The sequence below is a fragment of the Columba livia genome, chromosome 20, assembly GCF_036013475.1.
Source record: "Columba livia isolate bColLiv1 breed racing homer chromosome 20, bColLiv1.pat.W.v2, whole genome shotgun sequence".
In the NCBI taxonomy this organism is placed as follows: domain Eukaryota; kingdom Metazoa; phylum Chordata; class Aves; order Columbiformes; family Columbidae; genus Columba; species Columba livia.
The window spans coordinates 3007009-3033140 of record NC_088621.1 but is presented as its reverse complement, the minus strand read 5'-3'; the positions used below and the strand labels follow the sequence as shown (position 1 = coordinate 3033140).

At 55.1% G+C, this 26132-nt stretch overlaps 1 protein-coding gene across 1 annotated transcript in view; it reads left to right on the top strand.

Annotated features, from left to right (window-relative positions):
• Window positions 1-1048: 1048 nt before the first annotated feature.
• Window positions 1049-26132, top strand: part of DOC2B (double C2 domain beta) — a 30573-nt gene continuing 5489 nt past the window's right edge. Inside the window, exons 1-5 of the mRNA XM_005511946.3 lie at window positions 1049-1585; window positions 12190-12269; window positions 18463-18537; window positions 19802-19911; window positions 25991-26117. Coding sequence (XP_005512003.1) covers window positions 1255-1585; window positions 12190-12269; window positions 18463-18537; window positions 19802-19911; window positions 25991-26117 — 723 coding nt within the window. The 5' untranslated portion in view covers window positions 1049-1254. The remainder of the gene's footprint in view (window positions 1586-12189; window positions 12270-18462; window positions 18538-19801; window positions 19912-25990; window positions 26118-26132) is intronic.

Genomic DNA, 26132 nt, shown 5'->3' with positions numbered 1-26132 from the left:
GGGTGCATTTCTGTGCAGCATTTTGCACCATGTTCTCATGGTATTTCTCTTCTGGCACTCCGTGCTCAAAAGTCCACTGCCAGTAGCTTGTGGAACCGCAGATTTGTTCATTTGAACACAAGAGAAGATCAGGTAAAAGCACCAGTTTGAGACCAACTCCCTGAGCAAACCAGAGCTCAGCATTTACCGTGGAGCCTGTGGCAGGCTGTGGGGAGCCTGTCCCCTTCCCAACTGGTGACAGGGTTCTGTCCCTGCCCGGAAAGGTTTGCAGGGGGATGCTGAGTGTGTCCATGCTGGCTGTGGGCCCTAGCCCAGCCCATCGCTTGCTCCTCTGTGATGCTTTACCTGCTGCGTTGCTCTGTGCTGGCTGTGGGAGGCTGTGCCGGCCGGGCTGTGAGTGAGTGCCATGTGTTGCTTCAGTCCCCGGTGCGTTCCCAGCCCCAGAAGCTGCGAGCAGCTCGTGCTGAGCTCCGGTGGGGACGTTGCTGTGGGCTGGGGCCAGCTACAGCAGGAGGACACGAGATCTGGGCTGTCCCCAGGAGCAGCGGTGTGGCTGGAGCCAGGAACGGGCAGCGTGCCACCCGCGCCCCTGCTCAGTATGCGAGAGAGCATCTCCCGGCATGGCCCCACAGCCAGCGGGGCGGCACGGGGGCTGCCATGGTCCCCAGGGGCTGGGACAGCCCCATGTACCCCTCTGGGTATGTGACACAACAGGACAGCACCTTCTGACCCTACACCGTGACCTTCCCACTCCGGAGCGGTTTGGTGGGGACAGACCCCGCTTTGGCAGGGAGATGTGGGAGCGGGTGTGGAGAGGTGGGCTGCCACCCAACTTCTGCGTTGCTCCCCCCGGGCACGATGGGGCTTTTCTGGGGGAGGGGCAGGGGGCTGGTTGCCCACGCTGGTGGCCGTGTGGCCAGGACGTTGGGCTGGCCACAGCCCTCATTCCTCCGCTGCTGGGTACCGCTTTGTTGCTAGCTGGTGACATCACCCGAGAGCCCACCCCCTGCCTCTTATCCGTCTCTCTGTCTCGCTCACTTATTCACAGGCAGCGCTGGCAGGAGCAGGGGCTGTGCGAGAGCCGGCGGCAGCAGCATGCGTGCGGCGTCTGGGGCTCAGGGCGCGAGAACCACGTAAGGTGCCCGCCGGAGCCTCCTCCCCCGCCTGCCTCTGCTTCCCCCAGCAGAAACTTCACGGCTCCCTCCTGCGTGGTCCGGGCTTCTCCGGGGGGGCTTGACGCCGACAGCCGCATGCATGACACTCCGAAAAGGAGAGAAAATGACCATAAGTATCCAGGAACACATGGCTATTGATGTCTGCCCCGGCCCCATCAAACCCATCAAGCAGATCTCTGACTACTTCCCCCGCTTCCCCCGCGGGCTCCCCGCCGCCGTCGGCCGCAGCAGCTCCCTGCGCTCCGCTGTCAGCCAGCCCTCCGTCAGCCCCGCCGAGGCCCCCCGCGAAGAGGACGAGGACGTAGACCAGCTTTTCGGGGCGTATGGCACGACACCCGCCGAGCAGCCAGCCAAGTGCCCAGCGCCTGAGGAAGTGGTGGACCCTGAGGGCTACGAGTCAGATGACTGCAGTGAGTTTCTAAGTTTCCCTGGGAGTTTGGTGGGTGCTGGGAGCAAGGGTGGGTCTTGGGACTGGTTCCCCATCTCGCCGCCTGAGCCGTGCGCCCTTCCTGGCCACGCTCTCCATCCTTGGGGTTACATTGCAGCAGTGAGAAGCCCTTGGCTGCAGCCGGGGAGGATGTCACAGCACCTCGGGTGCTGCCCCTGGGTGGAGGGAGGCCCTGGGAGTGTCCCTGCTGCAGCCAGACTGGCCGCTGAACCCAAACTGGGGAAGTCTCCCAAGAGCCACCAGTTGCTGTGATTTGCCGTTGTGGTTGATGCACTTCTCTGCCTCGTCCCTGCTCAGTTCTGTGCCTCCAAAGGCTGCCAGCTGGGCTCAGCCCCTGTGGTTAATCCCTCACGGTGGTACAGCCTGCTCCAGCCACCCCGCTGATTAGCTGGCGATACGCTCCAGCATCGCCCAGCTCCAGATCGGCGAGATATGTTTGGAATGACAAATTTCGCCTGGAAAAAATCTCTGCCCTCTCCCTTGGCAAACTCCGGCGTGTCATTCCTCACCCTCCAGCTGCAGACAGAGCCCTGCACAATACCAGGGGGCTGGAATTTTGAACGGAAGGTTTTGGTTCTGGTCGATGCAGGTGTTTGCAGTGAGGTTTAACCCCTCCCCACCCAAAACGTCCTTCCCACCCAGCTCGGTGGAGCTCTCAGGCTGCACAGCAGCTGCTGTCTGGTTCTGCCAGCCCCGCTGGCTGGGATAGCATCTCTTTCCTGGAGGTCGGTTGAAAACCAAGGTCTGTGTTCAGCCCAGCCCTCAGGAGCCAGACCCTGCGAGAGGCTGAGCACCAAGTGTGAAGGCAGGAGAAGCCAAGGAAGGGAGCTGGTGCTGCTGAGCCATGCTGCGTGCTGGTCCTGGGGGAAGGGGGAGGCTGAGCTGTTTATGGCCCAGCGCCGGGCAGGCGGTGGCTTTCCTTGTGCAGAATGTCACAGCCCTGTCTCGGCATTGCTCCCTGGCTGCCGGGCACTGGGCTGGCCTGGGCTGCTACCTGCAATGCCGGCAATGCCGGACTCTGGAGCATGACCCCAGGGAGAGCTCCCTGAAGGGCTGCGCTTGCTGGAAGGCAGCACGGCCACCCCCATGTCCCCTGTGCCGAGCCCAGCCGTGGCTCCGGGAGAGGCTGTGGCTCTGGGTGTAAGCCCAAAACAGACACTCCCTCTATCCCCATCCCGGTGCTGGGGTCACACTCTCTTTGGAGGAGGCGAGAGCCGCTGCGCTCCCAGGGAGAGCATTTCTGCTAAGCCGCATGTGTCCCAGCCAGGCAGTTAACAGCGACTTTAACCAGATTTGGGCTATTTGCTGCTCTAATTATTAGGTTGTGTTTGCTCATCCTGGCAATAGAAATGGGAGCAACTGGGCTTCAAGGCCAGAGGTGTGTGTGGGAGCTGAAGTGCTTGGGGACAGCACTTCCCCTGGGTGGCTGGTGGGGAGCTCACCCAGGGTGCTGCTGTTTGCATTCAGCCTCACCAGCGATGCTGGAAGTGGCTCAGCTCGGTGCCAGGAGCTGGCGGGTGTTTGTCTCGCCCTGGCTGGTGGTAGGAAGAGTGTTTCTTGCAGCGTAACAGGTGTCAGGCAAACTGCTGTGGCTGTTTTGCCAGATGCAGTGGGTTTTTCTGGGAGATGGGACTGCCGGTACCACATCTCTGGGGACAGCACGGGATGGTCCCAGCTGCTCCCAGGGCCCCGTTTGGCATAAATGTGCAGGATGAGACTGTTTCTCCTCCATGTTTAGCAGCCAAGTTGCAAAGCTGGATAAGGGCTCTCTGGCCCCATTTCCCAGGCAGGGAGCCTGGAGGGGGTTTGTGCAGCCTGACTCGAGCCATCGGCTACGCTGGGGAGAGTCTCTCAGCTCCCCCATGGCCCCAGCAGTTGATTCAGGGCTGCTGCATTAGTCACCTGCACTAAATTTCCCCTGGGAAACCTGTCTCTGCCTGTACGGCAGGACAGCGTTGGGGTTTAGGTGGTGTCAGTTCCCTCTGGTGACAGAGAGAGGGGGTTTGGGGAGTTGACTGAGGTCTCTGGGGACAGTGATGTTGGAGCCCGAGTGCAGCAGGCACAAGTCGAGGGTTCCCTGGGCAGGAGCGTGTCTTGCCCAGAGATGCTTCCAGCGCAGCCCCCAGAGATCTGCAGGCAGAGGGATTTGGCCATGGCAGGTCCATTTAGGAGGAGGGGACGGCTCCTTCTCATTTATCCCACCTGCCTGCAGGTTTCCCTTCTCAGATGCCAAAGCAATGGTGCTGGCTGGGAGGAGCGGAGCTGCCCCTGCCTGGGGAAATGCAGCATTTGTCTGGGTTTCCCCTGCCCAGGGTAACTTGTCCGCCTTGGTGTTACCAGCAGCGCCCGGCTGGCAGGTGACAGGGGTGGGGGACATTGCTCAGCCCCCGCAGTGCTGCCGGGTGGTGTCGGGCAGGGGCTGGACCGGAGCTGCCGCCGTCCCTGCCCAACCTCAGCGCTGCAGGGTGGGTCCTGCCTGCCCCTGCTGCAGCTCACCCGGGCTGGCTCCCGGCACCGTATTCCTCAGTCCTCTGCTGAATGGTTTTACTGACCCCACCAGCAACCCCGGGAGGTGCCTGCGGAGCCGCAGGAGCTCCTGTCCTCCCGACAACCTCTGCCTGGGGTGGGGGCAACCCTGGGAGAAGCATCAGTGGCTGCTCCCACCCAAGCAGAGCAGCCTGACCCAGCAGTTTGATATACAGAGGGAGCAGGGATGTGTGTGTGTGTGTGTGCACGCGTATGTTTGGTGCTTTGGAAAGCCAAGAATCCCAAGGCTGCAGGAGGCAGGTGGAATCCCTCCAGAGATGGGCAGGGACCTAGCCAAGGTGTGATGGGAGGGCACCCATTGCCATGGATGGGTGGTACCGGTTGCTGGAAGGCTGATACAGAGGCTCGGGTTGGTGGTTCTGGGACATGTGGGGCACCACAATGCAGCCCTGCAGAACTCGGGAGCTGCAGAGATGCTGAGGAAAACAAGCATGGTCCCTGTGGGACAGCCATAACCAGCCTGTTGCATGCAGCGAGAAGCAGGGAACAGGCAGGGCCAGGGAGCTAACAGAGCAGATAAGAGCAGACATCGGGGCTGGCTCTGGGAGCACTGGGAGTCATGCGGAGCCTGCCCTTCCCATCACACCTGCCAGCAGCACGGCTGCGAGGGTTTGCAGGGTTGTGGTTGGCACCGTCTGCTGTCCCAGGGCCCTTGGGAGAGGGACTCATCGCTGCTCTGTGCCCCCTCTGCAGGGACACTCCAGGACTGAGCCCAAGCTGCACGGCGTGGGGCTCGTCCCACAGCAGGTTTGTCCGCAACGGAGCTGCTGAGGAGGGGGAATGGGGCAGGAGAGCTGGGAAAATACACATTTGGTGCAAATGCCATGGAAGGGCAGTTTGGTGCCCTTGGACCTGCACTGACTTCTGCTGTGAGCTGAGAGCACCAGCCCAGATTTAGGGCTGGAAAGGGGAGGATTCACTTCTACTGCCTAGGGACACCCTCACCTCACCTTTGGTTCCCCTGGGGTCCCCAGTCACCAGGGGTGTGTCCCACCCGCTGCCAAGGGAACTTGGCTCACAAGGAAAATCAGCAAATGCCAGCTAGGTGGCAATGTGCCACCTGCGAGGAGCTGGGTCTCGCCTCCCATCACCCCAGTTCCACATAAGTCGCTGCCCCTCGGGTGGCTGTGATCTCCCGGCTGCAGCACCAGTGGGAATTTGTACCAGAGAGATCTTTAAAGGTCTCTGAAATCTTGTGCAAGCTAGTTTCTAGCCCTTGACAAAATGTTCTGTTCCCCAGACCCGCTGTTCGGTTTTGGAGTGAGGCTGCGGTGCTGGAATTTCCTCCCTCCTCTGTCCGGGTTTGGCTCTGGGTTTTCAGATGGGGAGGCAGCCCGAGAGCAGGGGCTGCAGCGGGAGCTGGCGTTTCTGGCAGAGCTGCCCCTTACTGTTCCTGTCAGTGCTCCGGGGCTGGTTATACGTGTACAAACGCAGCCAATTGTACAGTGTACCCAGCTGTATTCATGGGAGGAGTGGGCTCGTGAGCTCCTGAGCTGCAGCAGCCTAAGACAACTTCTCCAAACTACAGCTGAGAGGCCTGTCCTGGTGCGCGGCTGCTCGTGGCGCCTGCTGCAAGCAGCGCCACAGAAGTTATTTAGGAAGACTCTGATTTTTAACAAAGAAGGTAATTAGGCAAGCAAAGCCGTCATGCAGATATTAATTACTGGCTGCCTGAAGATGTAAAAAAGAATGAAGGTCTTAAGGGGTGCAGGGTTTGCAAGTCACCTCTTGATGCTTTTGGCCAGTCGGGAGGAGGCAGGAGAGACAACGAGGGGAAATGTGCATTGAGACGATGAGGATATTTACTTCTGAAACGCAGCTCCTTAGCATATGCTGCTACTGCTATTTATAACCTTTGAATCGTCTTTTCAATCCAGATAAGGCCAGAACAAGTGTTTTTTACTCAGGAAACTAAACAAGCCACCGCTGATTTCAGCAGAGCCTGGAGGGTGGCTTTGCCAGGCATTCCATGGCTGGAGCTGCCCGCACCAAGGACGTGTGTTTAGGTACCAGGTGGTGTTGTACCCCAGTTTAAGGGCATCAGGGAGCTTGTAGCCCTCCCAAGGGAGGTGCGGGTGTTAACTGAGGTGATTTGAATTAGCTCCTGTCTGGTTTCTCACGGGATACGCAGGTATCGGGACGGTGCTGGCATGGGGTGAGCTCTCACCCTCTCCTGCCCTGCCAGTGATCTGGGCAGAGGCTGCACATGCTCCTGGTCCACTGAGGAGCATTCAGCCCCCGATGGCTGATGAAGAGCCATCTGCTAATGAAGGAGCCACATGGCTCCTGGTTAATGAGGGGCCTTGCTCCTGCCTGGCTCCCTCCCTCCCAGCAGTGTTCCCAGCCCTTCACCGTCCCCTGGTCCCCATGTGCAGGATGATACTTGGCTGGAGGAGGATCCTCCCTTCCCTGCTGCTGCCCTCATCCCTTCACTGACACCCCTTGCTCCAACGCACTCGAGCCCAGGGGGTTCCCGAATCTTTCATCTTTGTATTTAACACTGAAGGCAATTTTGGGGGGGTTGTTAATTGCAATACCGTATTTCATTAAAGGGAGAGAGAGGAAGAGATTTGAAGGCCATCTCTAAATTGAAATTGCTGAAAGTCTAATTGCCGCTGACATCAGGGACCATTTAGTGCTGTAAAACATAATTGCATCTCTGAACTGTTCTGAGCAGATAAGTGTTCATCTGAACACTCCTCCTGGAGAAGACAGAAGAGCTGATGAGCATCCATCAACCAGCCTCACAAAGAAGCATCTCCCTGCTCCAGAGCTTGCCAGGGGCTGGCGCTGTGTCGCCAAAATGAAGAACTATTAATTGCTGTAGATTTTAAGTGAAAAATCCATGACAAGGCAGGGAGCAGTTACAAGAAAGAGGAGTTGTACTCATTCCTCACTCATGGTTATGTTGAATTCAAGCACTTCCATGGAGCTCCTGAGGAAGGAGGTTCTCCTGCCTGTGTGCTGGTCCCCACTGGCTTTTTGTGCAGGACTGGGAATGTCCTGCCCTGACCAGAGTCCAACTGGCACCACACGGTCCAGATGCCGATGGGGATGTCTGTGTCCCAGCATGGTGAGCTCCCCCTGGACACATCCCAGAACCTTCCACAGGACACATTTTTAATAGAGTAGCTGCTGGTGATGCTGACTTTCAGAAGTGTCCTGTTTCCACCTGCCTCCACCACCTTCTCCAGCCGATGCCAAAACCCTCAGTGGTGCCTGTGGCTGTGGGTTTGTGCCACAGGTCGGTGCTACTGTCAGACCTGGGGACTCGCAGCCATCAGGGTCTGCAGCACTTCGACTCAGCACCTTGCAGGATCCATCGCTGAAAAGACCCGTAAAGTAACACGAGTCTTGAGCATCAGCCCAAACAGGTCTGTGCAGGGAGCAGGAGCACTGTGGGTGCTGGGCAAACTCAGGAGGCTGCTGGAGCCAATGGTGCTGTTTTCTGGGGGTGACCCTGAGGGCTTTTGGGGCTCCCCATGGCCCAGTGGCTCAGTCCTTGAATTGTCCTGGTGCCGATGGGCTGGGCTGAGTTGCTGCTGCAGGTGGGAAGGCAGGAGCGCACACAGCCACCCAGCAAAGCGATTTCAGCAGCCCTGCTTGGAAATGGCAAGAAATAATTTCTGTTCCTCTTGAGGAGTCATTTACCGACATTTTACATGGGGCTGTAAGTGCACAGAATTACTTGCTGCCTTTCAGGACCTTTAAAATTATCTCCATTGCAGAGGAAAATTAAAGCAATGGAAGAATAGGGACCTATCTTTTATAGTGCATTAAAAAATACCCAGCCTGAAGGTTACTGAACCTGTGCTTTCTGTAAGGGAGAGCTAATCCAGACAATCCCCAGCAGTCTTTTTACTGCTCCACTCTGATCTCCCTGGCACAAAATCCATGAGCAGATTATCTTGGGAGCAGCAATGCTGATAAGCAGGGGGACTTAAGGCTTTTGGACTTCTTTTTAATTAGTTCTATAGTGGGTTTCTTTGTGCACACCTCAATTTCTGCCAGTGTAGAGCCTTGCTGGGCTTCCTAATGGCAGTCGCGATGCGAAAGCTTCCCAGACTTTCCAAGGTAAGCAGCACACTCAATCATCGCTTCCTTCTTTGCCAAAGCTTTTGGGTCTGTTCTGCGAATGTTGGTGCCTCTTCCATGTCTTGAGCATCTCTTGTGCTGAGCAGCTCTTCTCCCTGGGGTGTCCCAGGCCACTGAGGGGGCGCATCTGCCACCATGCGTGGGCCAGACAAGGGCACATCGCCTGCAAGGACAGGGGCTGGCTAAGGGAGCAGAGCACAGATTTATCGCCTCCTTTTGCCTTTCATCCCGCAGGTATAAATAGAAGCTACTTCAGCCTCCCCATCACCCTGGGCGCTGATGGGAAATGTCAGTTAATAAACAATTTCTGCCGACTCCACCAAGAAGGGGGGTAGCGGTGCTGTGCCAGGACGCGGTGCTGCCCGCCGGCACGCTCGCTGTATCCCGCGGCTAAGCCCAGAGACACATCTGCCGGTTATGCTGGCCTCTCATAATTTTGTGGCCCACTGAATTAATCAAAATGCCCAGAGGTTAGTGGGAGAAGAGACTGCATTCCTGTGCAAGTCAGATTTATCTTCCTTTTTAGAGCCCGTGTTAAATGCCAAACCCTGGTCAGCATCTTCCCATCAATCTCTCCCAATTCAGGGAGGGGAAGGAGGGTCAGAACCTGCTAATGAGTTCAGTTCTCCTAATGGTTATTTTATCATTGGAGCAGAATAATTGTAATAATAATGATACATCCTGCCTGCTGTCTGGAGAGTGCAAAGCTGCCTTTGTAATGCCTGACAAACACATTTATTTGTATTTTTTTATTTGCAGCCTGTGTGATTAGAGGGCAGTGTTCAGAATAGCCCAGTCGAGTTAAATACATCTAGGAAGAGCGCTTCGAGTCTAATTGCTGCCGTTTTCTTTTTTAGGCACTCACTCTCCTAATTAAGAGCACAATCGAGTTGCATCTCAGCTGCGAGGACAGGTGGGAGGGGGAAAACAAGTGGAGAAGGTTTGACTGCTTTGTGGGGGCTCTTTTTGGAGCTGGGTGCATCCCTGCAGCGTGGAGGCTTTGGGCTGGAGATGGTGGGTCTCCTGCAGCTGGGCTGGATGCGCTGCTGGTAGGTTGCAGGAGCGGTGAGACCTGTGCTAGTGTATTGGTGTTGTCTTGTGTGGCCACTGGCTCGGCGTGCTGCCCGCTCCAGGAGCCCAGGGCTGGCTCCCAGGGGGTTTACATGGAGCTGCTGTGGGCTGCGGGGAGGTTGAGATTGGATATTGGTAACAATTTATTCCCAGAAGGGGCTATCGGGCATTGGGACAAGCTGCCCAGGGCAGTGGTGGAGTCACCATCCCTGGAGGGGTTGAACAGACACGGAGATGAGGTTTTTAGAGACATGGGGTAGTGTCAGTGTTGGGTTAATGGTTGGAGTTGATGATCTTGAGGCTCTTTTCCAACCAAGATGATTCTGCAATTCATGGCTGTGCTGATCCATCGCCCAGTGACACATCCCTGGGAGGTAATGGGGACCACAGACGGTCTGCTCTGGCGGGGACGTGTCCTCAGCATCAGCTGCCCACTGGGTCCTGGCTCGGGCAGCGCTTCCCCTCGGCACCGTCACGGCACCTTGGCTGCCAAACCCCATGTTACCCTGATCCCTCTTGTCATCTCCATACAGCCGCGTTTTAAAGCAATTAGCGCACATTCTGCTGATGTTCCCACATCCCTCTTTGGAATCAAGACTCGCCACCAATGAAGAAACATCCCTGTGTAGAGGAAAACCCCTCCAGGGCTGGAGGAGAGTTGGGGTGGGAGCCTGGCAGGGCTGGGGGACCCATGCAGCCCCGTCTGTGCCCTCCCATCTGCTGGCAGCTCCGAGGTGAGTGGGAACTGCTCCAGGTTTCCTCGTGGACCACCAGGACTTTAGTCCCCAACTGCAAAACAAGCATCTGCTGCCATGTGACAGTGCTTTTGGGTTTTGCCCATCTTGCCAGAGCGGGGTCCCCCACTGCCCTCGCCCCTGGGGCAGGTTGCAGCGCCGAGGGGACAGGAGGCTTTGTCAGTATTTCCTGCCCTGAGTCTGTTTTCACACCAAGCTTTTAATTTGTTTTAAAAATTGCCAAATCCAGCAGGCTAAGCCATGGGCCCCCTTCTGTGATAAAAATAAAATAACAGCTTGAACTTGGGAGGACCGGGCGGCGGGGCTGGGAAGCAGCTGATTAAAGGGCAGGTGGAAATGCTGAGGCTCTGAAACCGGCGGCTTCATCTTCCGCTCTTGAGCAAAAATGCAGATTTGCTGAATTTCGCTGACTTAGCTCTCGCCCGTGTGCCACGGAGCCTCCTGCTACACGCTGGGCTGTGCTGGTCCCCAGGTTTGGGCTCTGATGTTGTTGTACATGGCCGTGAGCTCCCCATCGCCGGGTCTCTGCTGTGCCTTCCTCCTCCTTGCATGATGTGGAGTGAGTTTGTTCAGTAATGGGTCTGGAAAGATCCATTTGGGCCAAACCCAGAGATGACACACGAGGTGTTGCAGTTTTGGCCTCATGCTGTATTATTTCCATCTCCCCTGAGCCCTGGCAGGTAAACCCCACTGATTTATGACTTGCCTAAACTGATAACTAATGTGCCGTGAAATTACTCCAGAGCAAGGAGGGGTACATTATTCTGCCAGAAATCTCTGAATATTTACTCTGCTTTGAAGGCGAGGTATTTGCTCCGGCGCAATGATTTTTATTTGCTAGCAGGCAAACCTGTAGCTCACTTGTGTTAGGGCTGGAAGATCGCTGTGAAATTGCAGCAGGAAGGTTTCAGCCCCCTGAATATCCACTGCCTCCCAGGGCACCTTGCTGCAGAGGCTATTTACACTGGAAAAAGGTACCTTATTTCCTGCCACAAAGTTCATCTAACTTACCTCCCAGGCAGCAAACCCTGCTTTGATATTAAGCAAAATTGTTCTGGTTTTTATTTGGGTATTTTTCCCCCTGCTCTCAACCCGTGTGTGCGGTGGGAAGGTGCAGTTACCTTGGAAACAGCGGTGGGATGCTGCACAGGGCCAGGTAGACCCCTTTTGTGGACGGTGGGTACGGAAAAGTGCGGGTTGTGGGGTCCAGAGCCACCCTGGAAGTTCCAGGCTGGTGGCAGGTGAAGCTGTGTCGGGGAGATGCTGCTCCGTGTCCAGGCTTTGGTGTGTGAATCAGATTCAGGAGCCTTTGAGAATGTTAAGTCATGTTTTTGGAAAGCCAATCTTTTTAAGGCTTTTCTTCTGCTTTGCATTAGCGCGATTTGTTCAGGTTGTCCAAAGGGAAAGAATTTCTCAAGTCAAATGCTCTTCTGCTGCTGAGACTCTTGTGGTTTGTTCTGGTCTCCTGCCCTTTCCCTGTGGTCCCATCTCAGGAGCTTCCTTGTTGCTGCATTCCCGGATTGCGGATGCCATGAGAAAATGCTGCTCTGGTTAAAAACTGTTGGTGTTTTTCACTTTAACCATAAAGTTATTTCTGTTCTCACTGGGTTTAATTTACAGTTTGCAACCAAACTGGAGCTGGGAAGGGATCCCATTGGTGGCTCATTTGTTTGAAGGTGTCGGTGTACGAATACGTGTTCTGGGAATTCAGCGGCACTGGATGGGGGAGATGTGCCAGCAGCGGGTCTCGGCCGTGTCCCAGCCGTGCCTGCATCTTCCCAGGGAAGGTCCTTCAGGTCCTGGGAACGAGAAGCTGCTGATCGATGGGGTGACCTGTGTGGAAGCCCAGCGAGGCAAAGCCATGTGCTGCAGCCCTTCATCTCTCTGGCTCCTCTCCCAGGGCTGCGCCAACCCCCTCGACCACCAGCCTCCCAGCATGGAGCTGTGTTTCATAACAGGCGTGACAGGAGGATGCATGATGTTTTACAACATCTGCAGCCATTCTCTAGCATCTTCATCCCCTCCTCCTGTGTTCCGAGGGAGAAGCGGCAGTGTTTGCTGGGCCCCGCGGGTTAATCACATATTTTCTCCTTTGCAGCCACGCTGGGGACGCTGGATTTCAGCTTGCTCTACGATCAAGAAAACAACGCACTGCACTGCACGATCAATAAAGCCAAGGTATGTCTGAGCGCTGGGCAAGGACCAAGTATGCCCGGAGCTGCCACCGCTGCCACCTTTGTCCTGCATTACGGGGCCACCAGAGCCTGGCCAAATGCCACAGTGAGGGCAGCATGTGGGGACAGCTGGGTGTCCCCCGTCCCTGGGCTGCACTGGGGGCTCTGGTGTCCCCAGCTGCAACCATCCCTTTGCAGCTCCACATTCATCCCAACACCCAGTGCCGCTGCCCTCTCCTTCCCCTCCAGCTCTGCCTTTCTGGGCGTTTCCAGCAGGACAGTGACAGCTGCTCGTCCCTGTGACGAGAAGGTTGCAGCTATTGATGCTTTTTAGAAGAGCACCCAACCCAGTGTTGTTATTTACTTGACCGGCTGTCAGTTTATAAATGGCTCTTTTAAATGCTGCTAATCGTTGCCACAAAGTGCTCTGCCTCAGCGCCTTTGCTGTCTGCGTGATTGAAGCAATTAGGGGTATTTTTTGGCACATTTTGGAGGAGAAACAGATAACTGAGGTTCTGATTCTGCCTCCAGGCCTGTGGAAGGTGCCTCTGGGCACTGCTCAGCTCCTCTCTGCTCCACCAGCACCAGGTCCAGAGCAACGAGGGCTCCAGGTCATCTAAGTCCCTGTAGATGTTGGGAAGGGGTGGAGGGTTTTTACAGAAGCCAGGAGAACCTGCAGGAGAATGGGCTGTGAGCTGAGCCCCCAGAGGATCAGCCCACACCGTTTGCCTTTGTCGGAAGCTCCTCTCCCCTCCAGCTGCAACTGGCTCATTTGCAGCCCCCACCCCAGAGCCCCCTGTGCTGGGGACTGGGACGCACGTCTCCACCCCACTGTTCTCCCTGGCTGGAATAAGACCTTGAGCACAAAAGCTCGGTTTGGGGGCTGAGCGTGGAGGCTTCTGCCCCTGGAGCTGCTCCTGGCTGGGGGACGAGTGCAGCAGCCCCGGCTCCTGGGGCAGGGACGGGACAGGGATGAGGCAGCTGCTGGGTTTTGCTTCCCTCCCCGCCACCCCCCTGCCTGTCGCCCATGAATTCTCCACCAGCCTCTGGGTCAGGCTTCCCTCGGCGCACTCGGGAGCGGTGCCAAGGAGGAGATTTCTAATTGGGTTTGCAGTGGGTGGAAGACAGCGAGGAAGGAGACCTGCGAGCGGGAAGTGATAGATCCAGCAGCAGCGAGAGCAAAGGCAGGGCCGGCAAAGGGAAACCCCGGTGCCCACCCGGCTGCACAGGAATAGTGGTCACAGACACCATCCCACGGGGCTGGGGGCACCCTGTGGCACTGGCATCGCCCCTGCTTATGGGGTGTGTAAAAAACCCCCTCACCTCTCTGACATTCAAGTGTTTGAATCCTGTTCATTTCCATTCTGCTCTCATTCTCCCATTTTTCTCTTTTATTTACATTGCCATCTGCTCGCTCTCATTTCATCTCTCGCCTGGGGAAAGCTGCCAAAACTTGACTACAAAAAGGTAAGGGCCAGGACCCCGGCTGCCGGCGCTGGGAGCCGGCGTTGGCTGTGTAGACATTAGAATTAGTGCAGACATTGGAATTAGTGCTGTAGAGGAGGCGACACGGTGGCCGGGACGCGCTGGGTCCACACACACGTGCACAGCATGGTCACGGTGCGTGACCCTTGGGTCTGGGCTGGGGCTGGTGTGGCCATGGTCTTTGGTGCGATGTCTCAGGCCCCCAGAAGGTGCCCTCAGGACGTGTCCCAACTCCAGCAGCCCCCAGAGCCTCAGTCACTCCTGGATTATTTCAGTTAAGGGAGAAGTGTTTTTCTTCCTCTCTTTGATAACCCTCCTAGACCCCTCTCTCCATTTAGATCTTTTTGCTTCTGTTTATTTTATTTGCCAGCAGTTTTATATCAGCCAGTGTCCCTCCTGAGGCACATTATCGGCTCCTGGGGAGCGGGAAGGGGGTTAGTGGGCTCTTAGAGGCACCAGTGACAGGTTAAATCCAATCAGTCATGCTCTGCCACCAATTTTCTGCTCTGCAGCCATCAGCTCCTGCATTGTGCAGGAGGTCGGGACAACCAGCGGGGTTTGTCCTACTGCCTGGGGACAGCTGGGGTGCTTCTTGGACATTCCCAGTGGGATCTGCGAGATGCTGGGTGTTTCCAGACCCTCAGGCCAGCCTGTATCCCAGGTTTGGCTGGAGCAGGAATAGGAAATGAGAGAGGTTTGCTTTGTTGTGGGAGTTACGGAAGCTGGTAGGGGTGGGACTGTCCCCACACTGTCTGCTTACACCAGGAGTGAAGCGCTTGGTGCCTTGGTTTCCCTAATAGCATACACAGATCTTGCCTGCTGATTTCGGAAGGCAGCGAGCACCCGGCATCTCTGCAGGCTCCAGCTGCAGCAGCGAGGGTCCCGTGTCCTCCCGGAGATGAGCGTGTCGAGTGCAGGGCAGCTGTTAACCACATCTGGATGTGAGGCCAGTCCCACCTCTGCGGGCTGAGGGGAGGCCATGGCACGCTTGAGGAGCATCCACCTCCAGCCTTGACCTCTTAGCACAGTCCTACACTTCTGCGTTGCCTTCAGCGAGTGCAGTTTAGTCTTGGCAGGTGGGGCAGTAACTGTGCCTGTCCCCACAGCAGCTGGTTGTCACCTTCACTGTGCTGTGTGGCACTTCAGGCACGGCAGAGCTCAGGCACATTGCAGCTCAGCTCTGATCGATGGGGGAATAAATCGGGGCGGTGTGGGAGCCCGTTTCTGGGTGTCAGCAGCCGCGTGGTAGGAGGGCTCTCCCCTTGCTGCCGGGTACGAGCACCGTGTGCTCCCCCGGGTGATGGTGATCTGTGCTGTCATGTGTGAGAAACAGCCAGGCTGCCCTGGGCTGCGCTGGACATCGCCCCCTCCTAGGAAATGTGACGATAGAAAATGATATGATGAATATGCCAACACCAGGATCTGTGGCCTTGCACGCCCTGCCGTGGTGCGGGTGGAGGTTTCATTTTCTGTTCCATCCTGCAAAGCCTGAGCTGCTGCATGGAGCAATATCATAACGTGCTACAGGGGATCTGCAGGGGTGCAAGGCAGTACAGATGCTGATAGGACAAGGGGTGATGGTTTTAAACTAACGGAGGGGAGATTCAGACTAGACATGAGGAAGAAATTTTTTCAGTGAGGGTGGTGAGAGCCTGGCCCAGGTTGGCCAGAGAGGTGGTAGATGAACCATCCCTGGAGACATCCCAGGCCAGGCTGGACGGGGCTCTGCGCAACCTGAGCTGGTGACGATGTCCCTGCTCATGGCAGGGGTGGCACTGGAGGAGCTGTGAAGGTCTCTTAACCCAAACCATTCTGTGATTCTGTTCTATGATTCTATGAGGCTCTGCTGTCCTGTAGCTGCGTTGGTCAGGAGGAAGATGCCCTGGGTGAGCTTCAGGCAGTGGTTCAGGCAGCTCCATGGCCCCAGGCAGGGCAGGCGCTGCCCATACAAGTGTCCCTGGGCTGCAGCCACCACTACAAAACACCCAGGAGTTCCCTTCTACCCTGCCAAGCATTTGGATGCTCCCCCCTCCAAAGGAAGCCAAGCGCTGGAGGTCTACACTGAGTGTTGCTTGTGAATTTGTTCATCAATATTTGTCACTGCAGGGAAATTCCTGTCTGCATGTCTCCTCTCGGCTGTGCAGGGGGAAGCACGGAGTTTGCCCCGTTTGGAATGGGATACCCTGACCTGGGAATAGGTGCTCAGGCTGGTTTTTGGGCAGCAGGGAGCCTGTTCACTGGGCGGACAGCTCATCCTGGGGCAAATGATGGAACGAATCTGTCTCCTGTGATTCCTGTATGCCTCAAGCGTGGCATTAATCGGCAGCCCCATTAGCCTGACTCGTAATTAAATCCTATTGATTAGCTAAATGTCACTGGCACGGAGAGCAGCTGGCAGCGGCTGGGATGCAGCGGGGCTGTTGCTCTCCGTAGGATTTCAGCGGGGTTGGTGGGGTTAGGTAGAGGAAGGGAAAAGATGAAACTCAGGCTCGGCTCCATCACCCATGCCATGATGTGCAATGCCATAAATTGGTCCCAGTAGGCGGACTGGTTGAAGCCAATGGGAGATGCTGCCCCCACGAACGAGCCTTGGGATCTCCTCTGTGTCTTGGCTTTCTTGAAGCAGCTTTAGTCTGGGGGTCACTCCAAGCAGGGGACACAACAGCTTTGGTCCCCAGTGGGTCCCTGGTAGGGGTGACCTCACATGGGAGCAGCTTTGGGGACCAGAGCCATCAGGGCTGTGCTCATATTAAACTCAGCCGTGTGCCAAATTTGTATCAAGAGACATGGGAGGAAGGTAGATGTGACTTTAGGAGCCATTTTCCAGGCTGCTGTCACTCCGTCTTCCACAGCACATCTGTTAAAAAAGCCTTTAATAGCCTCCTCAGAAGGTAATTTAATTGAACTGAATTGACGGGTGAATTACAGAGCTGCCTGTCTTTCTCCATCTATTTGCAGGGGAATTTGCTTGGTTGCTTCTGATTTCATTTGCCGTGCAGCAATGGGCCGGTGGAGCCTTTGCTTTGCCCAGCTGTGGCGGTTTTTGTGCCCAGTGGGTCCCCTCCAGAGCCGGGGGACAATCCCAGTCCCTGGCTGCCCATCCTGCCCATGGAGCCGTGGCCAATGCCACCACCTTCCTCCTGTCCTCTGTACCCACTGCCTCCCTCTCCAGGCCAGGGGCATCACTCCAGAGCACAGCAGCTGAAGCCGTTCAGCCTCCATTCGCTGCTGATATTTTTATACTTTTGGCTCTGCTTTAGAAGCAAAATCCTCTTTGCTGTGCACCATTTGGCCTCCCTTGCCCCGGGGCAGCATGCTCGTCTCCTGACCAGAGCCCTGACCAAGGTCAGGAGCAGCTTGGACCCTCGACCGAGTTGTAGAATAAGGGAGGGGGCCAGAGCTGTCCTGAGGGGCTGCTGTGGTGCCATCGGCTCAGCTGGGTGCGTTATCTCTTACATGTAAGTATGGAAGTGATTTGCCCCAGCATTTCCCTCTCTGATTTGCCCAAGCCCAGGCTTCGCTGTTTACATTTTCGTGGCACGCAGCCGTTCCACCAGCAGCCCAGCCGAGCGCTTTCCTGCCAGGTGGATCCCTGGCAGCTGCACATGCTCATTAATCCCGGGCACCGAATTCTCTGCTCGTCACGCAAAGGGAATGATGAATCTTTAGCATCACCCAGCCTGGTTTCTGTGCCTGGGTTGGGTGGGTACCTCTGCAGAGGACCCCTCCTCTGATCCAGGCAGAGAATTGCCTTCAGACAACTGAGAAATAACTCCTGCCAGGCTGGAAATGATCCAAGGACTTTTGTAGCGTAGCCATTATAATTTTCACTTAGGACCAGTAAAAATTAGGCTCCATTTTTCACGTTCCTGTGTTGTTTCCTTTCCCCATGGAGTTTGTTCCATGCGGTCTGTGTCATTATGGCTTTGGGCTGGGTTTGTGCATCACCCTTAGATGATTTTCAGCCCGTTGGTTGTTCAGAAGAAGAGAAGGTTTGTCTTCTCCCTCTACCCAGAGCAGGATTAACTCAGAGCATCTCTATAACAAACATGATCCCTATCATCTTTTAAGAGCTGTGAAGGTCTAGTAGAAAATGCACCAGGAGCGGCCACAGCGAGTGTTTCCTTGCGTTTGTGCTCTGTTACCCCCAGATTTCCCTGCAAATGCCATGACAGTCGGCTGGCACAGCCTCCTGCTGACCTGAAAGCTGTTCTGCCTTCAGCTGTGCCTTAATAGCGAGGAGTAGGTAGGTGCTATCGCACCCTCTGGGAGCGCTCAGAAGTAACACCACAACAGCAGAGGTGTGTGTTTGCTCATAAGCAATTATTAAATGACAAAGCCCTGTAATTTTAAACCTTGAAAATCACTGTGTAAATCTACTTAACCCCCAAATTAATTGTCGTCCGGGTGTCAGAGGCGGCTGCTGGAAGAGCAGGAGGTGCTTTGCGGCCGATGCCAAGTGTGGATGAGCAGCTTTCCCGCAGCTCCTCGTCGTCACAAACCGCAGACGGTATTTGAACGCTGAGCGTGCTCGGCTTTCGCTGCACAGCCCAGATCCTGCACCAGCTGTATTCTCCTTGGGAAACTGTGCAATGGCTCCGTGGACCGATGACATCCCGGGGAAACAGGCATCATTTGATGGGCTCCATGAAACCACCTGCCCAGCATCTCGCCCTTGTCCTAACTCCTGTGTTTTGCTCTTTCCTCTGCAGGGCCTGAAGCCGATGGACCATAATGGTTTGGCCGATCCGTACGTCAAATTGCACTTGCTTCCCGGAGCCAGTAAGGTGAGATACCATTTTGCTTCTCCTTCTCTTCCTGGGGCTGCACCTTTCATTTTGGAATCGGACCAGCGAGCTTCCCCAGGGGAAGCTGTTCACCGGGAGATACTGGTTGCTGCAGCTGGATCTCAGGTCCCTGCCTGGCTCTCAGGTGAGCAGGAGGGAGCGGTGGTGGGAGGTAAGAATTGGGTAGCAAGTGCCTCTCCAATAAAGCGCTGCCCAGGAGCGCGACACGAGCCCGACCCCTCGCCCTTGGAGCAGAGGGTGCGACCGTGGCGCTCGAGAAGCACCGAGTGAAATGATCTGGTGCTACAAACAAACCAGCTCTTTTTATTTTTACCCCTTTCTCTTTTGCATTTAAAACCCCTCAGATTATAATAAAGCAGAGTATAAATTGTAAGGGTAGTATTTCCATCTACTTAGGTTCAGCACTTGCTGGAGAGAAAAGTAATTAAAGATATTGATGTGTAGTGAGAGCTTGGTGTAACTGATGGGGATGTTGAATTTAAATGCTAAAAGTATGTGTTGCGAATATTAATTGCACTCTTATTTTACGCTAAAGGAAAGACCTTTTTGGGGGAGGTATATTTACTTGTTACGGTTCAGTTGAATTAATTCATAATGTTCAGGGCGGTAGAGGGAGTTTTTAACCACATTTCAGGTTCTACTGGAAACGGGAGAGCCAGGAGCGCTTTCATCAGCAATATTACCTTTCATTGCCATGTTTTGCAAATGCATTGATTAACATTTCTGCTGGGGGTGATGGAGACCAGAGAGGCAGGAGGGAGGCTCAGAGCCAAGGGTGGTGTGGGAGCTGCAGACTCTACCAGCCTGGAGTAGCCATGGGGACACAGTCTCCTCATCCTCACGTCCCTCTGCCTCTGTGGTTGCTTTGTCTCTGTGCCTCGTTTCCCAGCAGCGCTGCCCAAATCTGCTCCGGAGAGGTGAGCAGATCTGGGGTGATCATGGACGTGCCCTGGGCTGGACGTTTCTATACAATCGTCCCAGCAGCAGGACAGTCCCCAGGTCACCTCGTGTGTTCCTGTCCCAGCCTGAGCTGGATGGCTTTGCAGATGTGTCACCGTGTCTCTGCCCCTCTGCTCGTTGCTGCAGTCGGGGTGGATTTGGGTCACCCCATCAAGGACTGGCTGGGTTACAGGTTATAGCGCTAGGGCAGAATGACAACGGCACTGATTACCCCTTCATCCCCAAACTGTGCTTCCTTTTCTGGAAGGTGCCCAAATGATCACCGTCTCCTTTGCTTTTCCAGGCGAACAAGCTGAGAACCAAAACACTTCGCAACACGCTGAACCCCACCTGGAATGAGACGCTCACCTACTACGGCATCACTGACGAGGACATGATCCGCAAGACCCTGCGGTAGGGGCGGGGTGGTGAACAGGTGCTGAGCCTGGTGCTGGGGGGATGCGTGTCCCTTCCCCTCCCCTTCGGGCATCCTGCCCATCCCAGTGATGATTTCCTGCGGGGTTCATGGGGTCCCCCACACCCCAGCTCCCCAGGATGGTCCTGGCGGCTGCTCACGGCAGAGTTATTGCCCACCAAAGCCTGTAACACCCACGTGCTCTGTGCGCATCCATCACCCCCGTGGTGACTGACCCTGGATTTACGGGAGCCTGGGCTAGAGCAGCCGGTGAGAGCGTGGTCCTGCTTTGTCATTAACTTCATCACTCACTCGCTGGGCTTGGAGGTGGTGTGATTTGGTTTTAACCTCTCCTTGCCCAAAACTCAGGCACACATTAAGGCTTTGTGGTCTCATCTTGCTGAGCAAACCTCCCAGTGAAAGCTCTGAGTCCCTTTTGGGGATGAGGTTTTTAAGAAAGCTGAGGCATTGCTGAATTATTGTCAAACTGAATTAAGGGAGTTTGTATGAATGTATTGTATTCTCTGGGTTTGGTTCCGTCTCTGTGTGTTCAGCATCTCCCAGGGGCTGGGCTGCATTGTGTGGGGCTGGAGGTGAGCAGGGACGGCGCCATGGGGCCGTACGAGCTTGCAAGTGCAGCTTTGTGGGGAGCAAACTCCTGCGGATGCAAAGATTTCCATGTCTTGGCCACCGTCACACCTGGGTGAGGGCAGCGAGTGACCCGGCTCCTGCGTGGGGAGGGTGTGGGGCAGCCTCGGTCGCTCCATCCCCGCTCTGCTCTGGGACTGCTACGCAGGAGGATTTGCTGTAAAATCTGCTGTCAAACAAAGGAGGATTTTGCATCCTGCTCTGAGGGCTCTGTCAGCTCCGTGGCTGGAATCCGACCCTCCTTATTTGCAGGTACTCTGGGAGTTTATTATTTTCCCCACGATGAGAACACTAAGTTGCCTTGTAAGAGGTGCTGCTCGGAGGTGAATTTGGGCAGAACCTACCTGTTGTCTGCAATGTGCATAGAGATGAGAAATTTAGCACCGCGGATTATTATTTCGCATGGAAAGTATTAGTCATGCTGAAAGTGCTGCAGGCTTGTCGGACTGGAAAGCCTCTGGTTTATTATTATTATTGGTGGATTTTTTTTCTTATTATTTGTTCACTCCGGGCTTTGAAATTTTCAGCCTCTTCAAGCGTGGAAATCGGTTTGTAGAGGGATGTTCGGCTGAGCTGTTTGCAGGAATGTGCCAGGGAGGGGAAGGGCTTGACCCCCCCACCTTTTGGGGGCTCTGGAGGGGCTGCACTCAGCCATTCTGCCCATTGGGTCTGGCAGCGTTTCATGTGGGAACACAAACTCATGCCCATGGCCCAGGGAGTTCCTCTCCTTAAAAAAAGCCTTCTGAGCACCATGGCTCCATTTTATATCTTGCATGGGGGAGCCAGAGCCTAGAATTAAAGTGCTCTTCATTTTCCTTAAGAGCAATTCCCCAGCCCCCTGTTTTCTTTTCTCCGTCTTCATGGTTGAAGATATTGGCAAAGGAGATTTTGTTTATCCTGAGGCGGGTTTAGATGAGATGAGACTTCTCGCAAACCAGCCACAAGGTAGAAAAATCCATCTTTTATTTTAATTCCTTGTTCGGATTCTTTTCAAACACTGGGTATTAAATTGGGTAGAAGGATGCGAGGCTGGGAGATGTCGCGCCTCCTCATTTAGATACCTGATAAATTGTGTCGTCGCTGCCTGGCCGGGGAGGGACCTTTGTTCATATTAAGAAGGATGGATGGGCTGGGGTCCCTGGCAGCTGGGGCCTACAAGTGACTTTTTGTTTTGCTGTGGATTGTGCTATTTCTCCTTCATGAGCCTCTCCATAACACCAGTGACAAGCAACCTTTGCCCTCCTGGTGCCGCTTCTTGCAGGAATCATCTCCTGTGGTGTGTATTGTCCTGCCTTCGCTTCTTCGCTTCACCCACACATCGTCTTGGCAAAATATCTCTTTCTCTGCCAGGAAAAAACTGACTTCAAAGCTGCGGGGACGCTGGCGTTCCCTGCGCTAATCAGGCAAGGCTCCCGTGAGGCAGCAGCAGGTAGTTGAAAGAGCATCAGTGATGCTCCCCTCGGTCTGGGGGGTGATCGTTCCCTGGCTGCTTCCTTGGTGCTGAAATTCATGGAGGGGCAGGGAACACGATTGCAAAGTCTCTTTAATGTAAAAGTAATGGCAGAGATCAAAGCCGCCACCAGCCTTCGCCTCCCCGCTGCCTGGAGAGCGAGTGATGCAGCGGAAAAGCTGGAAAAGGACCTGAAAGTCTTCCCAACCCACCTGGGCTCTGGGTAGGACGTGTCCAGCATGGGTTGGTGGGTCAGCTTTGGCATGGAGCATCTGCTGCCTGCTGGAGAGCAGAATGATGGATCTGAGACACCCAGCCCCACGCTGTACCCCAACAGGCTGCCCCTGGTCCCTCTGCAACCTCGGCTGAGCTGGACAAGTGACTTTGCTGTGACAGCCCCAAGCCCCAGGAGCTGTCGGGGTTCACCTCCCCAGGCAGGGCCACCCCGAGGGAGAAGCGGAGGTGAAGGCAACCCAGCTAATTGTGCTGGCAAGCAGGATTTTGTTAATGAACCAACCCCCTCAAAAAAACACCAGATACTTCAGATTTCATGAAACACAGCAGGTGGGAGGATCTTGAAAGGTCTCCTCTGTTCATTGAGCTAAATATCCTTGAGTCTAGCCCAAGCCTTAATCGCAATGAAAACACCCACCAGCAAATTCAGAGCCGCTCGGAAGATGCTGGACTCAGAGGGATGGGGTGTCTGGGCTTGGGGACAGGTTCCCTGTCAGCACCAGGGGTGAATTCCACCCTGCAGACCCCGTTCCCATCCATGGTTCGAGCATGACCGTGCTGCAGCTGCTCAGCCGTGGTCCCTGGTGGTGGGCAGCCAGGGTGCAGGCAGGGGGGAGGCAGAGAAATGCTGCAGAGGAAATTGGAATAGGCAGAATACAATCGCCTACATTTAAATAATACGTGTAATATGCAATAAATAGATTGTATTCATAATAAATATCAGAGCTGGCCAGATATTGGATACAATTATTCATACCCAGATATATTGGCGAAGTGATGCATTATTCATATGATGCTTAGCTAGCCCACGAATGCCAGGGATTCTTTGTTTAATCATGTGTTTGACAAACATCATGACTCATTAAATATATTATTCAGAAAATAGTATTTGATCAGGTCTAATAGACGTACCGCAGACACTTAGAGATTTGGGGTCCCAAATCGCTTTACTTCAGCAGTGCTGAATGAGGTTTGCTCTGGAACTGCAGGCACACTCCTCGCTGCTTCTACCTCGTGCTGTGGTTTCTGTGCTCAGACTTTGAGGTGTTTTGTGATGGAGCCCAGCACTGAATCCTCCTTTTGGTTTTAGGAGAGCTGGACAGTCCCAGGACGCCACCTTTTCCTATTTTCCTTTCCTTGCCAGGTGTTTTCTGCCCGTCAGCCAAGCAGACATCACCTGCGAGTCTGCTCCCCCATCGAGAGCCTCCCAAGTTGCTATAGGGACCGTAGGGGATCTTAGATACAGGAGATGTGTCTTCAGGCTCCACTAACTATTATGTGCGTGTGTGTTGTGTAAGAGGGTCCTTGCTGACCCCCATTTTCCCTTTTCCATGGTGGGAAAGGGGCCGGAGCAGCGTGTACGAGCAGAAGCCGTGAGTCAGCGGCGCGGGGCTTGCAGTGACTCAGGGCTGGAACCCGGGAGCCCGGGCTGAGTAGGAGGGGGAATAAGTTTAATGAGCGGTGATTGCTCACTTGCTTCGTTTTCTTCCAAGGTGGTTTTCACAGCCCTTAACGGAAAGATCAGGACCCCTCACTGGGAGTTGTCAAATCAAACACTGAGCTCGAGGGATTTGGTTTAATAAAGAGAGACGAGGGATGGGGGGATGTTGGCGTTAAAGGGCTCGGGGTGGTGGGTGAATGTGGCTGCCAGAGGCATCTCTCGCTGTTTGTCATGGAGCTGATTTTCTAACCCAAGGCATAAAAATTCCATCACATCGATTTCTTGTAATAAAATTCAAGCCGGTGTAATTGCATTACGCCTGTTTCCAAAGGGAGGGCTGGAGCTGCCGGCTCCTCCGACTCCCGCTCGCTGCCTCTGCGCTGTGCCAGCCTGCCCAGTTACACACCCATCCCAGTGACGATGACCCACGGGCAGCCCGCGGCACCGGGAGGGCTGACACGGACCTCTGCATCTGAACCACCTCTGAGCATCACACACACACAGGCACAGAACGTGGGGATCCACGGGCAGTGGCCAGAGATGCTGGAGGGGAGATGGGGCAGGGGGTGCGGGGTTGTGCACGCCTGGCAAGCGCCGCCTCTTGTCTGGAGCTGCTGCTGCTGTTTTTGGTTTTGTTCTTTAAAAGAAAGAGGTGAGAGGAGGAAAAGAAATAGGAAATATTGCACTTGCATTTCAGATTCTTTTTGAAGATTTTACTGTTGCGGTGGGGTGTTTTTTTCATGGGTATCTATAGTAACGCTGCATCCAGCTATGGTTTTGTGGAAAGCAGCATTCCCGGTCTTCCTGCTTGTATTATTTTTTTCCGAACCCCTTTCCTCTGCCAGTCCCCAGCCCTGACGCTCCTTGTGCTGTGTGGATGAGCCATCCCCGTGGCTCCCTCACCACCTGCTTGTTCACTTGTGAGCATGAGGATGGCCAAACATCCACGGATAAACCACCCACAGATAAACCATCCGTGGATAAACCATCCAGGCTCTGCGCAGGCCAGAGGCGTGGTGTGCAATTAGTTACTCTGAGGTGGGATTGCAGGACGCTATTTATGTTTAATTACTTTAATTACCCCTCCTGAATAGGTCCTGTTTGTCAAAAACCTGGCAAGGTGAAGTGTGGCCCCCAGAGGCAGAGGTGCTACCTGTGAGAAATGGGCACCGAGGGGAGTGGATGAAAGAGAGGGAAAAAATCAAGCAGCAAAAGGACCACAAGCTACTGTAGGAAAATGTAAAAAGAGGGGAAAAAAGGAGAGAATGGAAGGGAAACGCCTTTTCTTGATGGACAGAGAGCCCAGCGTGGCTGCGGTATGGATACAGTATACGGGATGCTCCCTTTGGAACGGGACAAGAGGGTCTGGCTGTCCCCAGCTCCAGGCAGTGCTGCTGGGGGACGGCTGGTCCCTCACCAGGCAGCCAGAGCCCTCCTGGCCCCTCGCTGGGATTTTGGGACCTGCGAGCAAAGGCTCCCTGCAAGCTCTAACTTCCCTCTTCTGTTGTCTCTCCTGGTGCCCAGAGCTGGCTGGGAAGCGGCAAAGAAATGACTCACAAGCTTCCAGCTCAGGAAAAGGCATTTATAGCTCTTGCACCGATAACAGCCTTCTCTTGGCATCACCGTTACTGCCCTCAGCTGCCATCACAGGGCGCATCCCTGCCCTGGCCCCACGCAGGACCCCGGCCAGGGCTGGGAGAGCTTCATGTGGGCTGGGTCTGCAAATCCCTCCCGGTCTTGTCTGTGTGGTGGGAGGGGAGGTGGCGGACCCCTCGGTGTCCCAGACCACACAGCCAGGTCCCCAGCGCTGGGGGACACACAGAAAAGTGCCCAAAGCCTTTGGGTGGGTGAGGAGGGAGCCCTGGGCGGAGGCACGTTCCCCCAAGTTGTGCCATTGGAGACCAGGTGTAGGAAGAGCTGCCTCGGCTGGGCAGGATGCAGCTGGGCCGGCAGCAGCTCAGAATAGTTTTGCTTCCGTCACTGATGACTTTGTTGTTTTAATGGAAGAGCCATTAGGATGCTTGAGGCCCCAGGTTGCTTTTCCAACAGTGCCTGGGCTGGTGAGTGCACTGGATGCAGACACTGCAGCACTGCGCTGCTGCTCGGGGCTCAGGAGCATCTTCCCAGAGGGGGCCTGGTCCCCAGGGGGTGACAGCCACCCTGGCCAGGATGGGGTATGAGCAGGACAGGTGGCTGGGGGGGTCTCGAGGTGTCCCCTCGCTCTGGGGACCTGCAGTGTGACTGGTCCCTCATTCCATCACCTCCCCTCTCCGCAGCAGCTCCGCTCACCCTGTGCTTTTTGCAGGATCTCAGTCTGCGACGAGGACAAGTTCCGCCACAACGAGTTCATCGGGGAGACGCGGATCCCACTGAAGAAGCTGAAGCCCAACCAGACCAAAAACTTCAACATCTGCCTGGAGAAGCAGCTGCCGGTGAGTGGGGGGTTC